At 50.1% G+C, this 25,784-nt stretch overlaps 1 protein-coding gene across 11 annotated transcripts in view; it reads left to right on the top strand.

Annotated features, from left to right (window-relative positions):
* KASH5 (KASH domain containing 5) overlaps positions 1-25,784 on the top strand; it is a 3,089,192-nt gene that overhangs the window by 830,946 nt on the left and 2,232,462 nt on the right. For all 11 annotated transcript variants that reach the window (XM_078655089.1, XM_078655096.1, XM_078655092.1 and 8 more), the window contains exon 7: positions 8,501-8,618. In XM_078655089.1, coding sequence (XP_078511215.1) covers positions 8,501-8,618 — 118 coding nt within the window. The remainder of the gene's footprint in view (positions 1-8,500; positions 8,619-25,784) is intronic.

Consider the following 25,784-nt stretch of genomic DNA (forward strand, 5'->3'; position numbering starts at 1 on the left):
ACTAGAATCTCCTCTTACCAAGGAGACAATAGTTCTTGGCAATCATCGAACATGACAACCCTGATTCCTCAGGACCGTGGAAACAATATACTCCTTTTCGCTCAGTCACTCGTGCTTACTTAGTCTGTCTTTGAGAGATACACAGAATAAACAGGCTGGGCATTTTCAATAAGCATTTTTTCGAACAGTTTTTATTCTGGTGTAAAATAGATGAGCGTTAAGAACCATTAAACAGTAACAGATATAAATGATTAGAAGCACTACAAAGGTAAACTGATGATAGAGTTCTTCCATCTTACGATAATCATGAATACATACGAGTATATGAAATACATGACAACAAAAATATCCGTACCCCTACGATGCCTCCCTAACTAGATGTACCCAAGTGTACTTAGTATGTGTGTAGGTGTTAAGCCAAGAACCCCCTTATGGGTAAAGTCAACCCCATTACCTGAATTGAGAGACTGTGGGACCCCGTTCTAGTCTTGAGTTGAACACCCCACGAGAGATGTTAGACCACTGTGAGCTGGAGTATCTCCATGCGGGAATCTCATCGTCTCTGGTCAGTGTGTCGGCCGGGAAGTCCTGGTATCCTCTCTCTATCTTAGCAAGATGTGATGTATATATACCCATAGGTCTCCCCAGGGGTCCTACCTCACTCTATTACTGTGTCTGCCTAAGGATGACGTTGGTCATGAACGTTATATATAGATATTATACAGGAGGTGGTAGTCCTGCTGTGCTTCCAAGACTCCTTATGCATAATTTATGAGATTTCGAACTAGGGAAAACCCGCATTCTGAATGCAGTTTCGTATCTAGGTAAAAGGTCAGTCCCTGTAAACCGCTATAAGTGTAATGTAGGGAAGAATATAGGTGATGGGTTATGAAGTTACCTGGGCCTATATCGGGGTACCTATATGGAATATAAAACTTGTATACTACTGAGACTGTGAGAATCAGTGCTGCCTTGCTTCTTTCCTCTCAGAGTTGCGAGTTTTTGTATGCTTTGGCTTTCTTCCTTACTTATATTTCCCATTGCCTGTTTTTCCATTTAAACTCCTGTTTCTGTTCCTTGTGCTTACAGTCTCTCTGTCCCTATTGTAAGCCAGTAAACTAGTTCAGACTGCATTGTTCCAGTCTTGTCTTTGTTTGTGTGTAGATTCCTAGTCTTTTGTTAGTGTTCCTAATTCTCTGAGCAAAGTTTCAATCCTGCCCTTGTTTGTATGCAGGTTCCCTGTCCTCTCTTTCTTTGTTCTCCGATCTGCATACTTCCAGTCCTGTCCTTATTTCTTAAAATCTGGTTCTGTTTTTTCCCAAGCCCAGTTTTTGTATCCATTCTTCAACATGCTATATTCGCTTTGTCCTCTGGTATTTATTTTGAAATATTTATTGTTACTGAGGGCCAGTGCATTCCAAGGCTTACTGCCTCTTGAATAAAGACTTACTCAGCGCTGTCTTTCGTAAGAGTTGCTGAGTGTCTTCCACAATGGTTTGAGAATAACTGCTCCTTTACTTATTGTAAACTTTTTCAATGGAGCTTTTAAAATATTGTTTAAGATGGTTTGTTGTATCTGAAAGAAACAGGTTAGTATTAGATTCCTTACCTTAGAATATCCCCGGGCGTCAGTCTGGATCCGGAAACTTTTGCGTAGCAGTACCCTTGCACGTCGATAGGCGTCGTCTGCGGCTCCGCGTCCGTCGTTGGCGCCGGGATGATGTCGCCGGAGTACTTAGACGCCGCCCTCGCGCGCTGACTTCAGTTCTTCTTTTTTCCGCGCCAGCAAGCGCCGATCCAGAAAAAGTTGTACCCTAGTCAATTTTTGACTAACTTTTTCGATCCTTTTTGATCATCTTTTCGAGTATCTCGACTCCGACGGTTCCGGTAGGGATGCCCGGGTTCAAACCCTGCGTCGATTGCAACCGACTGATGTCGGTTACCGACCCCCATCGCCGGTGTCTTCACTGTCTGGGCCCAGACCACGACGACAAGTCCTGCTCCGACTGCTGGGCCCTGACGTCCAAAGCTAGATGGGAGCGGTCCCGCAAGCGACTCGAGCTCCAGCAGTTAGCCCCGCGCCGCTCGAGGTCCCGGTCGAGGGACCGGTCACGGGGCTGGAGTCACCACAGTTCCGGGAATCGTCATCAGTCTTCGGGTTCAAAGTCCTCAGGTAAGAGGCACAAGAAGTCGAAGAGGCGACATCGCTCTTCTGACTCCCCCCGACGCTCGGGCGATGCGGCCGGGGTTTCGGCTCCATACGGCTCCATACCCGCCAGTCCCTGGCCAGCACGCGATGCCGGAGGAGATCGAGGCCTTCCTCATGGCCATGAGGTCGCTCACTCCTCCGTCGGGTTCCGCGTCGCCTTTGGGCCAAGCGGCCCCGACTGGGTCCCCCAGCGGGCCGGGTGCTTTGGCCCGACGCTGTCGGCAACTTCGGTCCTGACGCCGCAGGGCCCCGCCGGATCCGGATCCTGATCCGGGTCGCCGCTGGTCGGCCTCGCTGGAACCGGCCCCCAGGGTATTGCCCCCGCGCTGTCCCACGATGACGCCGTCCCGGGTCCTACCCTCGATTCGGGTCCGGCGCCGCTCTCGACGCCGATGGGAGACTTTTACTTCTACGACCCGACCCCGTCCTTTGAGCCTGAATACCAGGCGACGGGTGACGAGGGGGATTGGGAGGGGTCCGAGGACCCTCTGACACGTGAGTGTCAGTCTTTTCAGGACTGGACAGGTGAGCTTGGGGAGGCCAGTGGTCTGGCCACTTCGCCCAACACTGGTTTTGTCTCCCCTCCTACCATGGCTATGGAGGAGGGGGCTACCTATAGTGTGGTGCTGACGCGGGCTGCCAAGGCCTTGGGCCTTTAGCTCCCCGTCGCGGCCGTGAGGACTAACCTCTCCACCGAGGTTCTTAAACCGCAGACATGCCTCTGCTGCCTTTTAATGAGGCCTCGTCAGACGTTCCTCTGGGCACTTGGTCCATGCCCGCTACAGGTCTGCCTGTAGATAGGAACCTGGCCAGGCGCCACCGCCCGACTCCAGGTGACCCTTGCTGCCTGTCCACCCACTCCACCCTCGAGAGCCTGGTCATCCAGGCCTCTAACTCCCAGACCGCATTCCCATCTGCTCCCCCGATCAGGAATCCAAGAGGTATGAGCAATACGGGAAGAAGGTATTCTCCTCCCTGAGTTTGGGATTGCGGTCAGTGAACACCGCATGCCTCTTGGGCCGTTACACCCACTCTCTCTGGGACACGGTCGTGGACGTGCTGCCACAATGTCCGGAGCAGGTGCGGACTAAACTCACCGAAGCCCTTGCGAAGGGTCGAGATGCAGCACGGTATTCCATCCGGTGTGGGCTGGATACCACGGACTCACTGGGCACAGCGATGGCAACGACGGTGGCGAATCGTCGCCACGCCTGGTTGAGGTCCGCCAACTTTTCGGCTGATGTCCAGAACACCCTTATGGACATGCCGTTTGATGGCCGTCGCCTCTTTGGCGACAAGGCAGACCATGTGCTTGAGTGCTTTAAAAACTCCAGGGCTACGGCCAAGTGCTTGGACCTCTCGGCCCCGAGCCAGCAATCGGTTGCCTTTCGCCACTTTCGTGGCCAAGGAAGGGGTGCCCCCACACGTCCTGTCAGTCACGGGCCGCAAACTGACATCCAGCGCGGTGGCGGACGTGGAAACCGCCGTGGCGGCGGTCGGGGACAACGGCGAGGCCAGTCCACACCTGCCCCTGCAGCATCCGCCTGAAAACCCTACTAGTCCGTGCTTTCAGGCCCATGTGACGCCAGTGGGGGGCAGGGTCTGCCATCACCACCACCACTGGCGCACTGTCACGGCAGACAGGTAGGTGCTGCAAATCGTCCGAAGGGGCTACTCCCTCCCCTTCGAGGCGTCCCCTCCAGCCATGCCACCACAGTACCACTGCGTGTCGGGTGAATCACTTGAAACTTCTACAAGAGGAAGTTACGGCCCTCTTGGCCAAGGGGGCCATCGAGCGCGTTCCTGGGCCAGAAGTAGGGTGTGGTTGTTACTCCCACTACTTTCTGGTACCCAAGAAGGGCAAAGTGGGCCTATGCACTATCTTGGACCTTCGGAACGTCAACGGCTTCCTCCGGAGGGAGAAGTTCAAGATGCTGACACTAGCTCAGGTCTTAGCTGCCCTGGACCCTGGAAACTGGATGGTAGCGTTGGACTTGCAGGACGCTTATTTTCACATCCCCGTCCTGCCGGCCCACCGGCATTACCTGCGGTTCACGGTAGGCCCGAGCACTTTCAGTTTACCGTGCTCCCCTTCGGCCTTACCAGCGCCCCAAGGGTGTTCACGAAAGTGATGGCGGTGGTCGCAGCTCATCTGCGCAGGTTAGGGGTTTCAGTCTTCCCCTACCTCGACGACTGGTTGTTGAAGGCGGGCTCGCCCCAGACAGTCATCAGCCACCTCCAGACTGCGGCCGACCTCCTGCACCTGCCTGGGTTCTCCATGAATGTGCCGAAGTCACACCTGTGTCCCTCTCAGAAGCTCCTCTTCATCGGAGCGGTTCTAGACTCGGCGCAGTTTCGGGTTTATCCTCCCAAACAGCGGGTTCGGGATATTCAGGCTCTGATTACGATCTTTCAGCCGTTATCCCGAGTCTCGTTCAGGTTGACGCTGCGGCTTCTGGGGCTGATGGCCTCCTGCATCCTTCTGGTGCATCACGCCCGGTGGCGGATGCGGGCTCTGCAGTGGGACCTGAAGTTTCAGCGGGCCCAGCATCAGGGCAACTTGTCCGACCATGTCTTGATCTCTGAGGGCACTGCAAGACAGTTGCAGTGGTGGCTCACGGACCGCGATTGGGTCAGTGGCAGATCCTTCTCCCTACCCCAACCGGAGCACGTAGTTGTGACGGACGCGTCCCTCCAGGGCTGGGGAGGCCACATGGGAGAGGCAGAGATCAGAGACCTCTGGTCTCCGGCAGAGTCCCAGCTCCATATCAACCTTCTGGAGCTGCGGGCGATCCGGCTTGCACTGAAGCCATTCCTCCCCTCTGTCCAGGGGAGTGTAGTGCAGGTGTTCACGGACAACTCCACCGCCATGTGGTACTGCAACAAATAGGGCGGGGTGGGGTCGTGGACCATATGCCAGGAGGCTCTGCGCCTCTGGCAGTGGCTGGAACATCAGAGCATGACCCTGGTGGTTCAACACCTGGCAGGTTCCCTGAACGCCAGGGCGGACGAACTCAGCCGTCGGTGCATGATGGATCATGAATGGCGTCTGAACTCGGACGTGGCGCAAGGCCTCTTTCAGCAGTGGGGAGAGCCTTGGTTAGATCTATTTGTCAGAGAAGACAACACGCAATGTCATCAGTTCTGCGCGTTGAAATTTCCAAGGCGGCAATCGCTCGGAGACGCTTTTCGTCGCGAGTGGAGCTGCGGTCTGTTGTACGCCTTTCCGCCTATACCAGTTCTACCCAAAGTGCTGAAGAAGATCAGGCGCGACCGGGCCCAAGTTATCCTTGTGGCTCCGGACTGGGCACGAAAATATTGGTATCCAGAGCTACTCAGCATGTCTGTCGATCCCCCGATTCGTCTGCCTCTTCAGGAGGACCTTCTGTCGCAGCAGCAGGGGATGATCCTCCACCTGAACCTGTCCAGTCTCCACCTCCATGCTTGGAGATTGAGCGGCGGCAGTTGAGGCCATTTGACTTGCCTCCTGAAGTTTGTAATGTGATTCTGGCAGCCAGGCGTCCCTCCACAAAGTCGGTATATGCCTGCAGGTGGAACAGATTTGTGGCATGGTCCACTCTCTGCCCTCCTTTCTGAGGTTCTCCTCTTCCTTCTTTCTCTTGCCCAGCAGGGCTCTGCTCTGGGCACTATCAAGGGCTACCTTTCTGCCCTTTCCGCCTTCTTGAGGCTACCTGATCAGCCTTCTTTGTTCAAGTCCCCGATTGTTAACAGATTCTTAAAGGGCATCACTCATATGTTCCCCCCTGTTCCTTTCGTGATGCCCCAGTGGGACTTGAACCTGGTTCTAACTTACCTGATGTGCGCTCCTTTTGAGCCGCTTCATAACTGTCCTGTCCGTCTTCTTACCCTTAAGACTGTTTTCCTGGTTGCCATCACCTCTGCCAGGAGAGTGAGTGAGCTCCAGGCTCTTTCCTCTAAACCTCCTTTCCTTTCTGTCCATCAGGACAAGGTTGTGTTGAGGACAAGACCCTCTTTTCTGCCCAAGGTAGCCATAGCCTTCCACATCGGGCAGTCCATCACCTTGCCCACCTTCTTTCCGCCTCCCCATCCCTCTAAAGAGGAAGAGCGGCTCCACCGTCTGGACCAAAAACGTGCGCTGTCATACTATCTAGATCGCACACGCCAGTTCCGGGTGGATGACCAACTCTTTGTTTGTTACGTGGGCGCTAAGAAGGGGCGGGCGGTGCACAAACGGACCATCTCTCGGTGGGTTGTGTTGTGCATCAAAGCATGCTATTCTTTGGCTAAGAAGGAGCCTCCTGTTGGGCTGAGGGCCCATTCTGCTTGGGCCACGGCGGCTACTACTGCCCTGGGCCGGGGAGTCTCCTTGCAGGACATCTGTCAGGCAGCTACGTGGGCCTCGCTGCACACTTTCGCAAGACACTACTGCCTGGACAGCCAAGTCCGGAGGGATGGCTTCTTTGGCCGTTCCGTCCTCCAGGACTTTCTCGTGTGATCATTGGTTCGCAGACCCACCGCCGGGGTTGGTATTGCTGGGGTATCTATTCTAAGGTAAGGAATCTAATACTAACCTGTTTCTTTCAGATGCACAAGTTACTTACCTTCGGTAACAATATATCTTTAAGAAACAGTAGTTAGTATTAGATTCGTTACCGCCCCACCCATCCTCCCCGTTCTGCGAACCGATATCTAGGGTTAAGGACATCCCCTTTCAGGGCCCTAGTTTCATGGCACCAGTGTTGATTTTTATCATGGCTCTGCGTTTCTGGCGCTGAAAAGCTGTGTATAAGAACGGACATCAGAACGCGAGGGCGGCGTCTAAGTACTCCGGCGACGCCATCCCGATGCCGACGACGGACGCGGAGCCGCAGACGACGCCTACCGACGTGCAAGGGTACTGCTATGGAAAAGTTTCCAGATCCAGTCTGACGCCTGGGGATATTCTAAGGTAAGGAATCTAATACTAACTACTGTTTCTTACAGATATATCATTACCGAAGGTAAGTAACTTTTGCTTTTCTGCTTTCTTCTTTCTTATTGAGTTTTTTGTTGTTGTACAGTATGTGTTGTCTCTCTACTTTTATCTCATCAAGCATTGCTCAGTTGTTGTCTTGTGCTCCCATCCCAGTCTCTTCTCAACCTGCTATTGTCCTCTGCTTCTGGCCTGTGCTACTTCCAAGTTTTTAGGTACTCCCTTGTGCATGGTAACCCCCTCTTCCTGAATCCAATCTCTCTATTAATCTAGTCCCAGTGTAATAAGGTGTCCTGCCAATTTCCTTCTGATGAAAAAATTGTTTACCTACCATTTTTCCACATTCCATACAGTACAATTGAGAGTAAAAGTGCGCCTTGCACTTTTATCTGGACTCCACAAGGGCTCTGCTTTTGATAGCTGACCGTGTCTGTGATCGTGGATAGAAGTTATGAACGCTGAGCAGCTGCCACCCCCACCATTGCTAGAAAGTTAACATCACCAACCATTATGTAACTGTGCATGAAGCTTAACATCTATCTCGTTCACTGCATACTCCTCTTGTGTAAGGCAGCATCACTAGCATGTTCATAGCATGTTCCAATTAGTGGCACACTTCAGGCGGTTTCTTGGACTAACCTTATACATTTTGCCCACACAGTACATTCGTCCAGAAGCAGTGCTAAGTTTGGAAGTTCTACAAAAACTTTAATAGGCTTAAAGTTCTGGATATTCTCCACCATTTATCTTAATTTCTGGAATAGGGCAGGAATAAGCTGGAATGTAAGTTTAAGTTGAAGTTAATCATATGGTGACTCTTTCACTAGTAGTACATAAGTTCTTTTCTATTATCAGTCCCCTCAAATTGAGCCTTTACTAATCAATAAGAACACACACCATTTTACTCTTTTTTTATGTAGTAAAGCACTTGTAAGTAATTGAATGTGGGCTGGGACCAAAGTAAGTTGTGTATGGCTATTCAATGATATACAAAACTCTGTCTTAAAATGCCTGATTAGAAATTGCCTACATTCTAAGGGAAATCATAAGAGTAAAATTATCCTCTTTATTTAAAGATAAAAATTCATTGCAAAAAATGTTGCATTTAGAATGCCATTGTTTGTTTAGGTTTATAAAAATTACCTGTATTAAGGAGGATTTCATGATTGAGAAATATTGCAAATAGGTGACCTTTTCCTAATTCAAGTCAGACGTCCATGAATAGACTGAAGCACTTCTCCTACCCATCTGTGAATTAGCAGTACATAGGATGAATGTGATTTTTGTATGGCGCAGTGTACGTGTGTATTTATAGTTTTTTATGTGTTTTTATCCAGTACCCAAACTGCACTTCAACATGCAAAGTCTAATGTTGATGAGCTTGAGGACCTGAAAGCTGTCACAAAAAGTTTGGAAGAAAGGAACGGTGAGCTTCAATCCCGGAGCAGGCAGTTGGTATGTGTTGTGTCAATGTGCACTTTCCTGGAGGTGATGGACTTGGGACAATCATAAATCCTTACATCATAGGACTTATTGGATGTTTTTATCCCATTGATAATGCACTATTCCTAGAATGGCTTAGGGCCTAGTTAAGAGTCTGGCGGTCTCGCAGGGGCGCGGCAGGGCGGTTCAGCCTCCGACATACCGCCCCATTAAGAGTTGGGGGGTCGGAACGTCATTGTACTGCTGCCAGGAACCGCCATTAACTGGCGGTGGTGAGGCGGTCTGAGGGCCGAAATATGCTTGATTATGCCCTGAGGCACAACCAAGCATATTGCAACTTTCCTCACCACCGGTGCTGTCATTGAGGTTCTTCCTCCATCAAAAGGCTGGCGGTGAGGGTAGAAAGGGGGCCCTACAGGGCCCCTCTTGCTTGCTCCTGTGCATGTGGGTGCAAACAGGGGGGTGCATGTTGTGCCCCCCTGTATTTCTGCACCCCCAGTTCTTGCACTGAAAAAAATGCATAACATGGCGCATTTTTTCCTGTGCAGGAACGTGCACTGTCAGTCCCACGGCGGTGCTGTTTCAGGCTCGCAATGAGCCTTTTAAATAGCACGGCGCAGGACCGCCACGTCGCCCACCCGCCAGACCATAAAAAACTTGTAATCTGGCCCTTAGTGACTTCATAATAGGTGCTAACTGTAATAGAATATGTGCTTGTCCTACCTGATCGTACTATCACAACAAGGGTCGACCCTCTTCTATTGCATATTTGGTGACCTAGATTGCAAACTTTTCTTGAGTGTCTGTGCATTCCCTCTTTTTTTCATTATCTGCAGCTGTTCTGGATGAGACCATTAGGCCAATCAGGCTAGGATTCAAGATGCATGCCGTTAGTGTCCAGTTGGTGGTACATTTGAAGAGCTTAACAGTGAGGACTCAGTGGAGGGGTTGAAGATGGGGCACCAGTCTCAAGTTTTGTTTTATTTTTGCTTTGATTTGTGTGCTCTTTTGAATATTCTTCATCATCATGTGGACAGATAACAGGCTGAAGGCCTTGACTATTTGAATGTAAGTGTAATCCCTAAAGGCAACCAACTCTGGAGGACTTGTTAAAGCAATTTTTCCCATACTCTGGGTTGCGAGCCGATTTTGAGCTGGTCGTGAAAGTGCATGCAATTAAAAAAAATATGCTGTCACATTCTGTATTTATCTTGTCACATTTGCTGCGCTTCCATGATTTGTGACCAGTGACGTCTCATCCGCTAATGCAGAGGAGCGTCACCACACTGCTTTTCAGCAGTGTAAGGAAAAATAAAATAAGAACTCAATGTTATTATCATCTAATTTTTTCTTGTGGCGGTGAGGCAGCTAGGCGGGGCGGGCTGCCCGCTCTGCTGACAGAGCAGGATAGGGGAGGGGAGGAGTGGTTTATCCAGTATTAGGGGTGTCTTTCATAGATTCACATGCCTGAATCATTCCCCGTCGTCGAGACGGGAGCCTCCGGTACATAGAAAAGTAATATCCTATAGACATACATAGAGAAAAATAGGCCTAAGGGCCTCACCTTAGTAGCCTATCCTTGTCCTTATGTAAAAAGGACCAAACTCTTAGAGCCAGCCAATCAGCTATCACCTCCCTCTAGAACCTTCCTGACAGGAGCCTCAGTCTCTCAGATTTTCTACCGCACGTTGTGCTAGGGAGTCTCCAACCTGAGTTCTCCTCAGGATCTCTTCAAAACCAACTTGTTCACTTTTAAAAGTGAGTTCTTTCTTCGAAAATCTCGAACAGGATTACTTCAGACCACTTATCATTGAAGTAAGTGATTTACTTCTTCAAAATTCTGGCATGTCTGAATCCCAGAAGAAAGCCCTTTTCAGGGCCTGCTCTTCATGTGGGAAGAAAAGGCTACATGTGGAAGACAAGCATGACCTATGCTTATATTGCCTTTATCCTGACCACATACCTAAGGACTGTAAGATATGTAGGTCTTTCCCTAACAAGACCTTGAGGGACAGAGAAGGTCGCCTGCTCATCTGGCTGGACAGGCTTAAACAGAGGGAAAATGTGATTTCCTCAGAGGGAAGCTTTTCAATGACCTCAGAAGTCTCCCTGAAGAGGCCAAGGGTGGAGTCCCCTGGCCCCTCAGACACTCCTCCTATGAAGGTACAAAAGAAGTCTTCAGAGGCAAGATCGACAAAATCTTCAGTGTCTGAAAAGGGCTCTCAGGCTTTTAAGAAGCCTACGCAGTCGTCCAGCAAGCTTGCGACATCCTCCTCGACGCAAAAAAGAGTTGTGGCGCCAGTTTCCGCCTCCACAGCGACGACGACTGTGTCGACGACGACAGCGTCGTCGGTTTTCTCATCGACGACGACCACTCCTTCATCGTCGTCAGCTGGTAAACCTATTCCATCTATTATACTGCTGAAGCCGTCGTCGACGTCCAAGACCTCGTCGACGACGAAGATTGCCCCGTCGAAGAGTCCACCGTCGACGAGATGGTTGACGACGAAGAATGAATCGTCGACGAGCGCATCGTCGACGAAGAAAGTATCGTCTACGGAGGCACCGTCGACGAGCGCATCGTCGACGAAGGCATCGTCGACGAAGAAAGTATCGTCTACGGAGGTACCGTCGTCGAAGGTCATGCCGTCGACGAGGGTTCTGTCGACGGGGGAATCGTCGTCGGAATTAGTCATTACTGAGCCGAGGAAGAAATCCAAGCTGATAGAAACGTCGTCTTTGACCCTACCACCGTTGACAACACCAGGGACGACGGCAGGGGCTCCTGCAAAAGGTCCTGTGTCTGGCAAACTGACCAAGAAGCAGATTACACCAGAAACAACGTCACCAAGTAATGTACAAAGTCATTTGCCCACGGAGATTCTCCAGAGTGAAGAATATGAAGAAGAACTCCTGGATCAGGCTACTTCCATTTCAGACCTTCACGTGAAATGTCAGAGCACAGACGAAGAACAGGATGAGATGAGCTACCAGGAACACTCTTTCCAAGCTCATGTTCGTACAGAGGTCACCCCGATGGTATGCCTTCCCGCTGCAATTGTGAATGACCTTAAATACCTTATCCAGGACTACAAACAGCGTTTCCCGGAAACTCCGGAAACTGAGACAGGGGTCCGACGCCTGCTACAAATACACCAGCGGCAGCCCCAAGACAGACACGGCCAACTACTCATGAGAAAGTGCCACCTCAGGTGATAGAATCATCAGATGAGGAGGCTGAGGAAATGGAAGAGGGGGAAGTCCAAGAGGATCAGACGGATCACGAAGAGGACGAAGAGTATGTGGCATCTTCCCCAGCTTCACCCCAACCGCGCCAGGCAGATTCACTGCCAGTGGACATTGGCGGTTTCCATAGAATAGTGGAAAGAGCAGCGAAGCGATTTCATATGGAGATGGAATCAACTGAGACCGAGTGCTTCTTATATGACTTTAAGGAGCAAACAAAGAAGATAACGAAGTCTATCCCAATAATAGACTTTCTCTGGGACCAGGGAAAGAAACTGATGATGACGCCGGCCTCTGTACCGGCGGTGGTTCCACGCCTGGATAAAAAATACAAGGCTCCAACCACAGCGGCAGCTTGCCTTAATGGGCACCCGAAACCGGATTCGGTTGTAACCCAAGCGGCCCAAAAGAATTCTCGCAACCCTTCCTCTCCTCTGTCAGCCCCACCGGACAAGGAAGGAAGTAAGTTGGACACAATCTGTAAAAGGTTTACTACGACATCGGCCATGACCATCAAGGTGGCCAACTCCATAGCCCTTTTGGGGCGTTATAACCGCCAGCTTTGGGAAGATATAGTCCCATATATAGCGGAACTGCCAGATTCAGTTCAGGAGGAGGTCAAGGCACTGCTTACGGAGGGTCAAACCTCGGCAGCTGAGATCATTGATTGTGCCATAGATGCAGCAATGACGGGCTTTCGACAACTAGCTGGGGCAGCAGTCCTGCGCCGTCAGGGATGGCTTAAGGCAACATCATTCAGACAAGAGGTGCAGACGAAGGTGCTGGACATGCCCTTCGACGGCAAACACCTTTTCGGAGACAAAATTGACGAAGCGCTCCAAACAATCAAAAAAGTCACTGATACTGCTAGAGCACTTGGTACTTTGCAGGCAAGGAACCAGTCCTTTCGAGGTAACAAATACAGGGGCCAGTCCTCCTACAGGGGATCCTATCAAAATAGGTCCTCGTATTCCTATCAGAATAAATCCCAGTACCAACAGAAGCAGCAACAAGGTCGTCAGACTTCTTACGGGAGATCAAACTTTAAGGGCAAAAACCAGAGGAGGGGCACTGGCGGACGCCAGTGACCAATTACTCCAGCCAGTCCAGCAACTATATCCCTCATTAAAGATTGGAGGAAAATTGACCCATTTCCTAAACAATTGGCATCTCATCACCACAGATCGGTGGGTACTCCAGTTAATAAGATTCGGCCATTCCCTGGAATTCACCACCATCCCACCTGCAACACCTCCCCGCAGACTTCTGCACAAACATCTACGACTGCTACTCCAGGAAATATCTGCGATGTTGAAGAAAGGAGCGATCGAGAGAGTTCCCTCGTCTCAAAGAGGAAGGGGATTCTATTCCCGCTTCTTTCTTATACTCAAGAAGGAGAGAAAGTGGAGGCCCATATTAGACCTCAGAGCACTCAACTCTTTCCTGAAGAGTCAGTCGTTCAGGATGGTGACGATCCGGGAAATACTAGGCATACTGGAAAAAGGAGATTTTATGACATCTTTGGATCTCCAGGATGCCTACTACCACATCCCGATACTCAAGGGGCACAGAAAATTCCTGAGGTTCGAGGTGGCAGGACAGCACTACCAATTCAAAGTCCTACCGTTTGGCCTCAAATCCGCACCGCGGATTTTCACCAAGTGCCTTTCACCTGTGGCAGCTTTTCTGCGTCAAATGGGTCACCAGGTCTTCCCCTACCTCGACGACTGGCTGGTAAAAGCACCTTCAGCTGCAGGGGAGACCGAATCCTCCAACGCCTGCACCAATCTTTTTCAGCACCTAGGATTGACTCTCAATCACGAGAAATCCTGCATGATCCCAACAAGGAACATCACCTTCCTTGGGGCGACCTTGAACACAGAATGCGCAAGAGCATTTCCTTCAAGGGAAAGGAAAAACAAGATAATATCTCTGGCCACGGCTGTGGCATCAAGGAAGTCCCTAAGAGTTCGAACTTACAAATCACTCCTAGGAATGATGTCTTCTTGTATACTCCTCATCCCGCACTGCAGACTCAGGATGCGCCCATTGCAAGAAGCCCTCACAAACCAATGGACACAGAGTACAGGTTCTTTCGAAGACATAGTGAAGATAACACCACAAATGTCCAAGAGCCTGGGATGGTGGAAAAATCACAAGAATCTGTCCATAGGACTGCCATTCCTACTTCCAGCAGCACCTCTGGTGATCACCACGGATGCATCCTTGGAAGGCTGGGGAGCCGTTCTCCAGGACCTCCAAATAAGCGGCAAATGGACAAATCAGGAGAAGCAACTCCATATAAATCTTCTAGAACTGAGGGCTGTGTATCTGGCACTGCAAGCCTTTTTACCATGCATCCAGAACTCCCAGGTGCTCGTCAGAACGGACAACACCACGACGATGCACTATCTCAACAAACAGGGAGGAACGCGTTCGCTCACTCTATCACGCGAATCGCAAAAGATCTGGAACTGGCTTGTACTCCATGGGATCACGCTCAAAGCGGACTATGTCCCGGGCAAGGACAACACCATTGCGGACGCCCTAAGCAGACAGAAATCCCTCTCCCACGAATGGGAGCTCGACGAGAATACGCGGGATCACATATTCTCAGAATGGGGAGTCCCAGGAATCGACCTGTTTGCCACCAAGGAGAACGCCAAATGCCCAAACTATGCAAGCTGGCGTCCCCAACCAAGGTCACTCGGAACTGCTCTTTCCATCGGTTGGTTCAGCGTATTTGCGTATGCTTTTCCACCATTTCCGATGATTCCCAGGGTTCTCAGGACGATGAAGGCGGAGCCTTGTACCCTGATCCTAATTGCCCCATTCTGGCCGAGGCAGCACTGGTTCTCGGATCTTCATCGCCTCTCTATCAGGACACCGATTCGTCTAAAGCAGCACCCGAACCTGCTAACAATGTCCAACGGGCAGGTGCAACACCCGAACCTGCAATCGCTCAGGTTATCGGCCTGGCTCCTGAGCACAGAGAGTTCTGTCATCTAAACATCCCGCAGGAATTCTAATTTCTAATTTAAAACATTTGTAAAGCGCGGCGTACACCTGTCGGTTTCTTGGCGCTGAAGGAGGGTATTGACTACTGAAACAAAGAGAAAACCGGTAGTAGAGTCGGGAGATAGAAAGGGTTATGCAGGGAAGGCCTGTTTAAAAAGAAACGTTTTAAGTTCCTTGCGGAAGGATACATAATGAGTAGACGCACGCAAGTGGTCAGGGAGGGAGTTCCAAAAAGTGGGGGCCAGGGTGGAAAAATTGGACCCACCCCACTTTTTACGCCTGAAGCGTGGAATTTGGAGAAGGGACTTGGTGGAGGATCGAAGCTCTCTGGGGGGAACGTAATCTTTTATAAGTGAGGAAATGAAGGCAGGGGCGGTGCCTTGACGGGCCTGAAAAACCATACATGCGGTTTTGAACAGGGAGCGTTCCTTAACAGGTAGCCAATGAAGCTCCCTGAGGAGGGGTGTGGAGTGGTGGAAACGTGGAAGGCCAAAAACCAGCCGAGCAGCTTGGTTCTGAACCAACTGTAATCTCCTTAGGCTATATGCTGGTATGCCATGATAGACGGCGTTGGCATAGTCCAGCCGTGATATCACAAGCGCGGCCATGATCATTTTGAGTGCCTGAGTAGTGAAGAAACGGGAGACAGTGCGGATAGTGCGGAGGGTAAGAAAACAAGAGGAAACTACAGAACTGATTTGAGAGTGAAGGGTGAGCTGATTATTCATTTTCACCCCCAGTGTTTTCACCGTGATTGAAGGAGTGGGGGCGGGACCAAGAGTTTGGGGCCAGAAGAGAGGGTTCCAGGGACTGGAAGAACCACCAGTGAGGACCAACTCGGTCTTATCCGGGTTCAGCTTGAGGTGGTTGTGGTTCATCCAGTCCCTGATGAATATCATAGTGTGCTGAAAGCTAGTAGCAGAGTGAGGGGAAGAAGATAGATCAAAGATAAGCTGGAGGTCATCCGCGTAATCATACACGGTGACCTCCAGCTGTTGAAGAGCGAAGATAAGAGGAGAAATGTAAAGATTGAATAGTAGGGGAGACAAGGAGGAACCCTGGGGGACACCACACGTGACGGGGAGTGAGGTAGTTGTGAGATCTCCCAGCCGGACCGCCTGGGTGTGGTCCCTCAGGAAGGAGGAAAGCCATACCAGGGCGGAGCCCTCGATTCCAGCCGCCTTGACACGGGACAGTAGGATGGTGTGGTCAACCGTGTCAAAAGCGGCGGAAAGGTCGAGGAGAACCAGCGCCTGGTATTTGTTGTCATCCATACCCTTCCTGAGGTTGTCCAGGACTGATACCACGACTGATTCTGTCGAGTGCCTCGGTCGAAAGCCTGCCTGGCGGGAAGCCAGCCCCCCATTTGCCTCAACGTGGGTGCTGAGAGTCGTGGTGACATGGCGCTCCAGCACCTTGCCCAAAAAGGGCAGCAGGGAAATGGGACGGTAGTTGGCTGAGATGGATGGGTCGGCGCCAGGCTTCTTAAGAATGGGCACTATGATGGCTGATTTGAGCGTAGGGGTCACTACTCCCTGCGCTAGGGAGCTGTTAAGGAAGGCAATCGGGGGTTCGGGACAAGAGGAGTAAATTTGTTGGAGAATTCGTGCCGGACAGATATCTGCCGGGGACCCTGATTTCACTCTAGGGAGAATCTCCAAAAATGCCTCTTCAGTAAGTGGAGGGATAAAGGTAAGGAGGTTTCGAATAGCCGGAGGAGAAGGGTCAATAAAGGCAGGAGAGGGGGGGGGAATGTTGGCCTTAATAGTGGTGATCTTATCCAGGAAATAAGTGTTAAGTTGATTGCAGAGGGACTGAGATGGGGGGATCTGAGGTGAGGCTCTGTCAGAGTAAGCCAAGTCCTGCACTATGCCGAAGATCTCCCTGGGTTTATTATCGGCAGATATTATTTTAGTTGAAAAGTAAGAGGATTTGGCGGCAAGGATTGCGGTCTTATAGTCAGTAAGAGATGACAGATGCAGGGACGTGCTGGCAAAAGCAAGAGCGGACAGTACCAACAAGACGTACTCTCTAAAATGGAAACGATTCTGCATATGGTGTTTAGAGAAAGGCCTGAGACCACTCCATATCACACCGAACAGATATTGCCATATCTACTGCACTTGGCACAGTCAGGATTGGCGCACGCATCTATAAAGGTGCATTTGGCAGCTATTTCACGATTCACCAGGACTTACAAGGGACCGTCTCTTTGGTCCAGTAGACTTATCAAGCAGTTCCTAAAGGGACTATATAGATCCTTCCCAAGACCTAGAAGGGTCCCTCCGACATGGCACCTCAATTTAGTCCTCACCCAACTCACGAAGCACCCTTTTGAGCCCATTCATCGAGCACCCATCAAGTACATCTCATGGAAGACGGCTCTGCTGCTCGCTCTAACATCTGCCAGGAGAGTCAGCGAGCTACAGGCTCTATCCATTCAGGAACCCTTTATGCAGTTCAAACAGGACAGGGTGGTGCTGAGGACAAATCCCAAGTTCATACCGAAAGTGCCTTCAGACTTTCACCTCAATGAACCAGTGGTTCTACGTTCCTTCTTTGCAAACCCTACCAGCGCAGCAGAAAGAACGCTGCACTCCTTGGACCTCAAAAGGTTTATAAAGTTTTACATAGACAAGACAAAGAGCTTCAGGAAGTCATCACAGCTATTTGTGGCCTACAGTAGGCCAAGGATGGGTATGCCTCTAACGAAACAGAGCATCTCCAGGTGGATCTCCTCAGCGATAGCATTCTGCCATGACAGGGCCGGACGGCCTTTGAGTGCTAATGTTCAAGCGCATTCCACCAGAGCAATGTCCACATCAGCAGCGCTGTTCGATGAAGTGCCGATTTTGGACATATGTAGAGCGGCGACGTGGAAGTCACCGCACACCTTCTCCAGACACTAGTGCCTGGATGCTGAACTTATGCAGGATGCAGCAGTGGGCCAGGCGGTGCTTCGCCATCTATTCCAGTGAGGTGAGCCTTCCACATCCCGCCATCCTGGTATGCACATCTCTTGCTGTTATGATATATTGATGTATGCTAATGTTTCAAAGTCGCAGGATAATAGGTGTATTATCTAAAATGACTGTATAGCATGATTTCATCGGAAATGTGCATAATATATTGCGGACTACTCTGATTCAGGCATGTGAATCTATGAAAGACACCCCTAATACTGGATAAGAAACGCGTTACTTACCTGTAACAGCAGTTATCCAGTATTGGTGTCTTTCATAGATTCACATGCAACCCTCCCGCCTCCCCTGGAAGGACTCACGTTCTCTCTAACTATATTACGCCTACCTAGCTTGGTGCGTACGAAAATCTGAGAGACTGAGGCTCCTGTCAGGAAGGTTCTAGAGGGAGGTGATAGCTGATTGGCTGGCTCTAAGAATTTGCATAAGGACAAGGATAGGCTACTAAGGTGAGGCCCTTAGGCCTATTTTTCTCTATGTATGTCTATAGGACATTACTTTTCTATGTACCGGCGGCTCCCGTCTCGACGACGGGGAATGATTCAGGCATGTGAATCTATGAAAGATAACAATACTGGATAACTGCTGTTACAGGTAAGTAACGCGTTTCTTCCACTCCCTAAGTGTGCATAAATGTTTGGCCGGTTGTCTCGGGCTGTCCAAACATTCATGCACACTTAGCATATTCTCCACCTAGGCTGCATTACAGCCTGGGTGGAGAACATGCCCAGCCCCCAGGCCCTTCCTGAGTGCCAAACCAGGGTGCGCAGACCATTCACATTGCTGCGTTGTGATTGGCTCAGGGGAGCCTGGGGGCTTCCGGTTCCGGCTGGAGGGAAGAGTGGAGAGACACAACGAGGAGGTAAGTTTAATTACATTTATTATTTATCCCCACCCCGCCATCTTCGCCTCCCCACCTTCCCCGATCCGTGGCTTGTTCCAAAGTGCTGCCTGTGTTTTTTAACACGGGGATTGTCTTTCACAAACTCCTCACACATTGCAGTCAGAGAAAGTAAAGTAAAATGTAATGTGTTCCAATCTTGCTGAGGTACTTTGAGTGTGAAAGGAAATGCTGTAGGATATCATTTTTGTTACACACAGCAAAATGTAAATTACCTGTGAATAAAATGTACACATTCAGCAATTCAGTAAACAAAACTGAAAACTTTTTTGTAATTCTGAAGTGTAATCGAAAGAAATAATAGGATCAAAACAAATCAAGGCACTTTTTCTTGGTGATGTGCAAATGCTAAATATTCACTGATTCCCACACATTATCATTATGTCCATTCAGTATAGAACAAACCAGCAAATAAAGAGAGAGCGGCACCACAGAAGGTTCTCCCCCTCAGTGGTTGCAAGGGTAACAGCAGCAGAAAAGACAGGCCTACCACCAACAAAGGTGCCAGTCAAGAAGATGTAGAGGAAGTCACCTGCCATCTGCACAAGCCACTAAACCAGCTGCTGGTGGGAAGCAGTCTCTCTCAATGTCCCCCTCTTATGTTACCTACTCCTGTGGGTGAAAGCATCTCACATTTTAGGAAAGAGTGATAAGTCATCGCCAATGATAAGTGGGTTTAGAATATTGTTCAAAATGCCTTTTGTCTCAAGTTCAAATGTCCTCCACTGTAAGTTCCACTAAAAAGTCATACCCACTACAACAGGAACAAATGTATCAAGAAGTCACTACCCACATGCAAAAACAAGCCTTTGAGAGGATCTCTTCTACCCAAAAATGATTATTGGGAGTGTATTCCCATTACTTTCTGGTGAAAATCAAGGGGCCAAAGAACAACTCCAAATTATCCAGTTTATGGGTGTCTTTCATAGATTCACATGCCTGAATCATTCCCCGTCGTCGAGACGGGAGCCTCCGGTATATAAAAAAGTAATGTCCTATAGACATACATAGAGAAAAATAGGCCTAAGGATCCCACCTTAGTGGCCTATCCACGTCCTTTTGTAAAAAAGGACCAAACCAGAGCAGGCACAAGGGTCCCACCTTAGTGGCCTATCTATGTCCTTTTGTAAAAAGGACCAAAGCAAAGACGCCAACCAATCAGGTACTACCTCCTTCTAGAACTTTCCTGTCAGGAGCCTAGGTCTCTCAGATTTTCTACCGCACGTTGTGCTAGGGAGTCTCCACCGGAGTTCTCCTCAGGATTTTCTTCAAAAAACGAATTTACCAAACTTAGTACATTATGGCTGATTCACAGAAAAAGGGTCTCTTCAGAGCCTGTTCCTCGTGTGGAAAGAAAAGGCTCCATGTAGAGGACAAGCACGAAACCTGCTTATATTGCCTCTACCCTCACCATCTACCCAACGACTGTAAAATATGTAGGACCTTCTCAAATAAGACCCTGAAAGACAGAGAAGGACGCCTGCTGCTCTGGCTGGACAGGCTGAAGAAGAGGACAGACGACCTGGTGTCAGAAGACGGTGAGAGTGTATCTGGTGCTTCACAATTTTCCTTGAAGAGGCCAAGGGTTATTTCCCCTAGCCCCTCAGACACCCCTCCTAAGAAGACTCTCAAGAAGTCCTCAGAAGGCAAAACCTCAGTGTCTGACAAGGATCTTCCTGTCCCCAGGAAGCTACCGCTGACCTTGACGACGACAGCGTCGATTAGCTCTTCAGCGCGAAAAACTGCTTCAACGTCGACAACGAGTGTCGACGACGACAGCATCGTCGGCCTCCTCATCGACGACGAAGACGACGCCTTCATCGACGGCGAGTATGCCAGTGTCGTCGACCATTCCATTTACTCCATCGACGACGAAGATCTTATCGTCGACGACGAAGTCGACGTCGATGACAAAGTCAAAGTCGCCAACGATTGCGCCGTCGACGACGATCATCCCATCGACGGGGACACCGTCGACGACGGGGAAATTAACGTCGATGAAGGTAATGTCGACGAAGACGCCGTCGACGAAGCCGTCGACGACCCCTGGAAAGGCATCATCGTCATCGGCGCCACATATGGCACCGCCAACAGGGAAATGGAAAGAGTCTGTGTTACTATCTCAAGCCATGGATACCTTGCCGCCACAGACAGTCCATATAGGCATTAAAAGCTCGAGGAAACCAATTACGCCAGACCTGACGTCACCTAGTAGGGTGCAAAAGCTGCCTCCAACCTGCCTGCTTCAAGGTGAGGAGTCGGAGGAAGAGTTGTACACACAAGCCACAAGCCCATCAGACCTTGTGGTCAAGTGCCAAAGCACTGATGAGGAAATGGAGGAAGTGGAACATATGGAACATGCAGTCCACACTCAAGTCCGCACACAGGTTACACCGATGGTGTGCCTACCAGCTGCCATAGTATCAGACCTGCAATTTCTAATACAGGACTATAAACAGCGGTTTCCGGAAAAACCCACTACGCCTACACCTACATCTGTACACGCACCCACTCCATTTTCCCGACACAAGCCGCCGCCACCACTGGTGCTTAGTGGGGAACAAGAGCCAGTGCAAGCAATTCAATCGTCTGATGACGAAGAAGGAGACCAGGAAGAGGGTGAGGTCCGTGGAGACGAGTCTGACCCAGATGCAGATCAAGACTATATCGCTCCTTCTCCGGCCTCCCCGGAACCACAGTCCTCAGAATCACCACCCGCAGACATCGGTGGATTCCATAACCTTGTAGAGCGTGCAGCCAAACGATTCCATATGGCTATGGAATCTCAGGAAACCGAGTGCTTCCTGTATGACTTCAAGGAACCAGCTAAAAAGACAACCAAGTCAATTCCCATCATTGACTTTATATGGAAGCAAGGGAAATTACTGATGCAAACACCAGCTTCAATCCCAGTAGTAGTACCCAGACTCGACAAGAAATACAAGGCGACTTCATCGGCGCCAGCATGCCTCACAGGTCACCCCAAGGCAGATTCTGTAGTAACCCAGGCGGCACAGAAAAATTCACGTAACCCAGCATCGCCTCTGTCAACACCACCTGACAAGGAAGGCAGAAAACTGGATACTATTGGCAAGCGTTTCTCCACCACGTCGGCCATGACAGTGAAGGTGGCAAATTCCATCGCACTTCTGGGCCGCTACAATCGGCAACTTTGGGCAGATATTGCACCTTACCTATCTGACCTGCCAGAGGATGTAAAAGAGGAGGCTCATTCGCTTCTCTTGGAAGGCCAGACATCTGCCTCTGAGCTCATTGACTGCGCAATGGATGTCGCCATGAACGGTTTCAGGCAACTGGCAGGTGCTGCTGTTCTCAGAAGACAAGGCTGGCTCAAAGCCACCTCTTTCCGCCAGGAGGTGCAAACGAAGATTCTTGATATGCCCTATGACGGCCAGCATCTCTTTGGAGAAAAGATTGATGAGACCTTAAATACTATCAAAAAAGACACGGACACTGCCAAAGCCCTTGGAACACTGCAATTCCGGAACCAGTCCTTTCGTGGAAACAAAAACAGAGGACAATCTTCTTATAGAGGCACATACCAGAACAGGTCCTCCTATTCACACAACCAGAACAGAACGCAATACCAACCGCGACAACAGCAGCAAGGGCGTCAGACTTCCTACGGCAATTCTAACTACAGGGGGAAGAACCAGAAAAAACCCGCTGGCAACCGCCAATGACTTGTGTCAATGGCCAGTCCATCCACCATTGCACTTCTTCGAAATTGGAGGGAAACTCACACACTTCCTAGACAATTGGAGATTGATAACAACAGATCGGTGGGTGCTCCAGCTAATTCAATTCGGACATTCTCTGGAATTTGTCACGATCCCCCCGACAACACCACCTCACAAACGGTCCCACAGGCACCTACGATTGCTTCTTCAGGAAATCTCTTCCATGCTGCAGAAGGGAGCGATAGAGAGAGTTCCACCAACCCACAAAGGAAAAGGTTTCTACTCCCACTTCTTCCTGATCCACAAGAAAGGGAAAAAGTGGAGACCAATCCTTGACCTCAGGGCGCTCAACTTGTTCCTAAGGAAACAATCGTTCCGTATGGTAACACTCCAGGAGATACTGAGACTATTGGAGGAAGGGGACTACATGACGTCCTTAGACCTGCAGGACGCTTACTACCAAATTCCTATCCTCAAAGGGCACAGGAAGTACCTCAGGTTTGCTGTAGCGGGGCAGCATTACCAATTTTGTGTCCTCCCGTTTGGCCTCAAATCTGCTCCACGAATATTTACCAAATGCCTCTCCCCTGTGGCAGCCTTCCTTCGTCAACAAGGACACCAGGTCTTCCCATACCTGGACGACTGGCTGGTAAAGGCACCATCTGCGACCGGCGCAGCCAAATCCTCCAGCGCCTGTCTGGATATTTTCCAACGTCTAGGTTTGACCCTCAACCACGAGAAGTCTGCACTGGAGCCCACCAAGGTCATTAAATTTCTTGGGGCGACTCTAGACACGGAACGTGTCAAGGCTTTCCCTTCTCAGGAAAGAAAAGTAAAACTCATCTCCCTGGCCTCGTCAGTGGCATCAAGGAAGACTTTACTGGTCCGCACCTTCAAGTCCCTCCTCGGCATGATGTCCTCATGCATCATGCTCATACCCCACTGCCGCCTCAAGATGCGCCCACTCCAGGAGGAGTTGACGAACCAATGGAGACAAAGTTCAGGATCATTCGAGGACCGCATAAGAGTCACTCGAAACATGGTCAACCACTTACAGTGGTGGAGATCGCTCAAACACCTGTCACAGGGATTGCCGTTCCTGCTTCCCGCAGAGCCACATGTGATAACAACGGGCGCATCCTTAGAAGGCTGGGGAGCGGTCCTCCAAGAACTCCAGATCAATGGCAAGTGAACAGAACAGGAAACCCAGCTCCACATCAACCTATTGGAGTTAAGAGCGGTCTTCCTAACTCTACAAGCCTTCCTACCACGCATTCAAAACTCCCCAGTGCTCGTCAGGACAGACAACACCACGACAATGCACTACCTGAACAAGCAGGGGGGACGCGATCGCTCTCACTATCTCGAGAATCGCAAAGGGTCTGGAACTGGCTTGTGGAACATGGGATAATGCTGAAAGCAGAGTACGTCCCGGGCAAGGACAACGTCTTGGCGGACGCCCTGAGCAGACAGGGATCTCCATCCCACGAATGGGAACTAGACATGGAAGTGCTGGAACACATCTTTGCGGAATGGGGAACTCCGCGAATAGACCTCTTTGCCACGAGAGAGAATGCCAAATGCCCAAGCTTCGCAAGCAGGCATCACCACTCAGGAACCCTCGGAAATGCATTTTCCATCGCATGGCGCAACGTCTTTGCGTACGCCTTTCCACCATTTCCACTGATACCCAGGGTTCTCAGGAAGATGAAGTCGGAGCCCTGCACTCTGATTCTGATCGCTCAATTCTGGCTGAGGCAGCACTGGTTCACGGACCTTCACCGCCTCTCTGCCCAGCCACCTATTCGCCTGCGTCAACATCCAGCTCTGCTCACAATGTCACATGGACAGGTACATCACCCGAGCTCTCTAAAATTGTCAGTTTGGCTCCTGAGTACCGGGAATTCAGCCACCTAAACATCCCGCAGGAGTGCAGAGAAGTCCTTGCAAAGGCTATAGCGGACAGCACTAATAAAACTTACTCACTAAAATGGAAGCGGTTTTGCTCTTGGTGTGTGGCCGAAGGCCTGCACCCTTTCCACACCACTCCACAGCAGCTCCTACCATACGTACTACATCTGGCACAATCGGGCCTTGCACACGCATCAATTAAAGTGCATCTGGCGGCGATCTCAAGATTCACCAGGACTTCTAAGGGTCCATCCCTGTGGGCAAACAGACTTATAAAGCAGTTCCTTAAAGGTCTCTTCAGGTCCTTCCCACGACCAAGACTGATCCCTCCGTCGTGGCACCTCAATATGGTCCTTCACCAACTAATGAAGCACCCCTTTGAACCCATCCATAGGGCAGACATCAAATTTATCTCATGGAAAACGGCCCTCCTCCTGGCTTTGACTTCTGCTAGAAGGGTCAGCGAGTTGCAGGCTCTCTCAATTCAAGAACCTTTCATTCAGTTCAGGGAGGACAAAGTCATCTTACGAACTAATCCTCGGTTTATTCCGAAAGTCCCTTCGGACTTCCACCTCAACGAACCAGTGGTACTCAGGTCATTCTTTCCAAATCCTACCACTGTAGCCGAGAAAACTCTACATTCGTTGGGTCTGAAGAGATGTCTTAAATTCTACATTGACAAGACAAAACACTTCCGAAAATCATCTCAACTCTTTATTGCCTTTAGTAGACCACGGAAAGGCATGCCCTTATCAAAACAAAGCATTTCAAGGTGGATTTCCTCGGTGTAGGAGAGTAGGGTCTGCAATCCTATGATCACCCAGATTTTTGCTTTTTGCTGCACTGGTTTACGACTTTCCCTGGCTGTGGGCCTGCTAATCAGACCCACAGCCCAGCTGTTCTCTCTATCCAAATTGTACTCAGGTACTGAATTGGCACTGGGCCCTCTCCAAGTCCCTGTACCCAGGGCTGAGGTGTACCCAGAAGTCTCCCAGGGGCTGAAGCATGCATTATGCCACCCCTGGGCTGACTAACTAAACTGACACAACTGGCTGCACGACAGCTGGGGCAAGGTGGTGTACTCACCCTTTGCTTTAGATATAGTATACCTATATCTAACCCTAAAATGGACACACAGATCTCCTATCAGTCACTCCTATGGCAGGCCTTAACAATCCTGAAGGCAGAGTGCTTGGAATCGTGTGAGATGGTGCTCTGGCATGAGCTGAGCCTGTCTGCGGCTTTCGGGATCCATCCCTTAGCCGTTTCCATGATATCGCATACCATATACTCTTAAGTGCATTATAATCCTCGCGGTTATATGCCAACTCTGGTATCGCTTTATCAAAACATGTCGAGTAAGGTGCCATACGAATTGGAATACTAACCCCTCGCCAATTCTGGCGACGGGGTTAGCATT

Source organism: Lissotriton helveticus, chromosome 7 (genome assembly GCF_964261635.1).
Source record: "Lissotriton helveticus chromosome 7, aLisHel1.1, whole genome shotgun sequence".
NCBI classification, from domain to species: domain Eukaryota; kingdom Metazoa; phylum Chordata; class Amphibia; order Caudata; family Salamandridae; genus Lissotriton; species Lissotriton helveticus.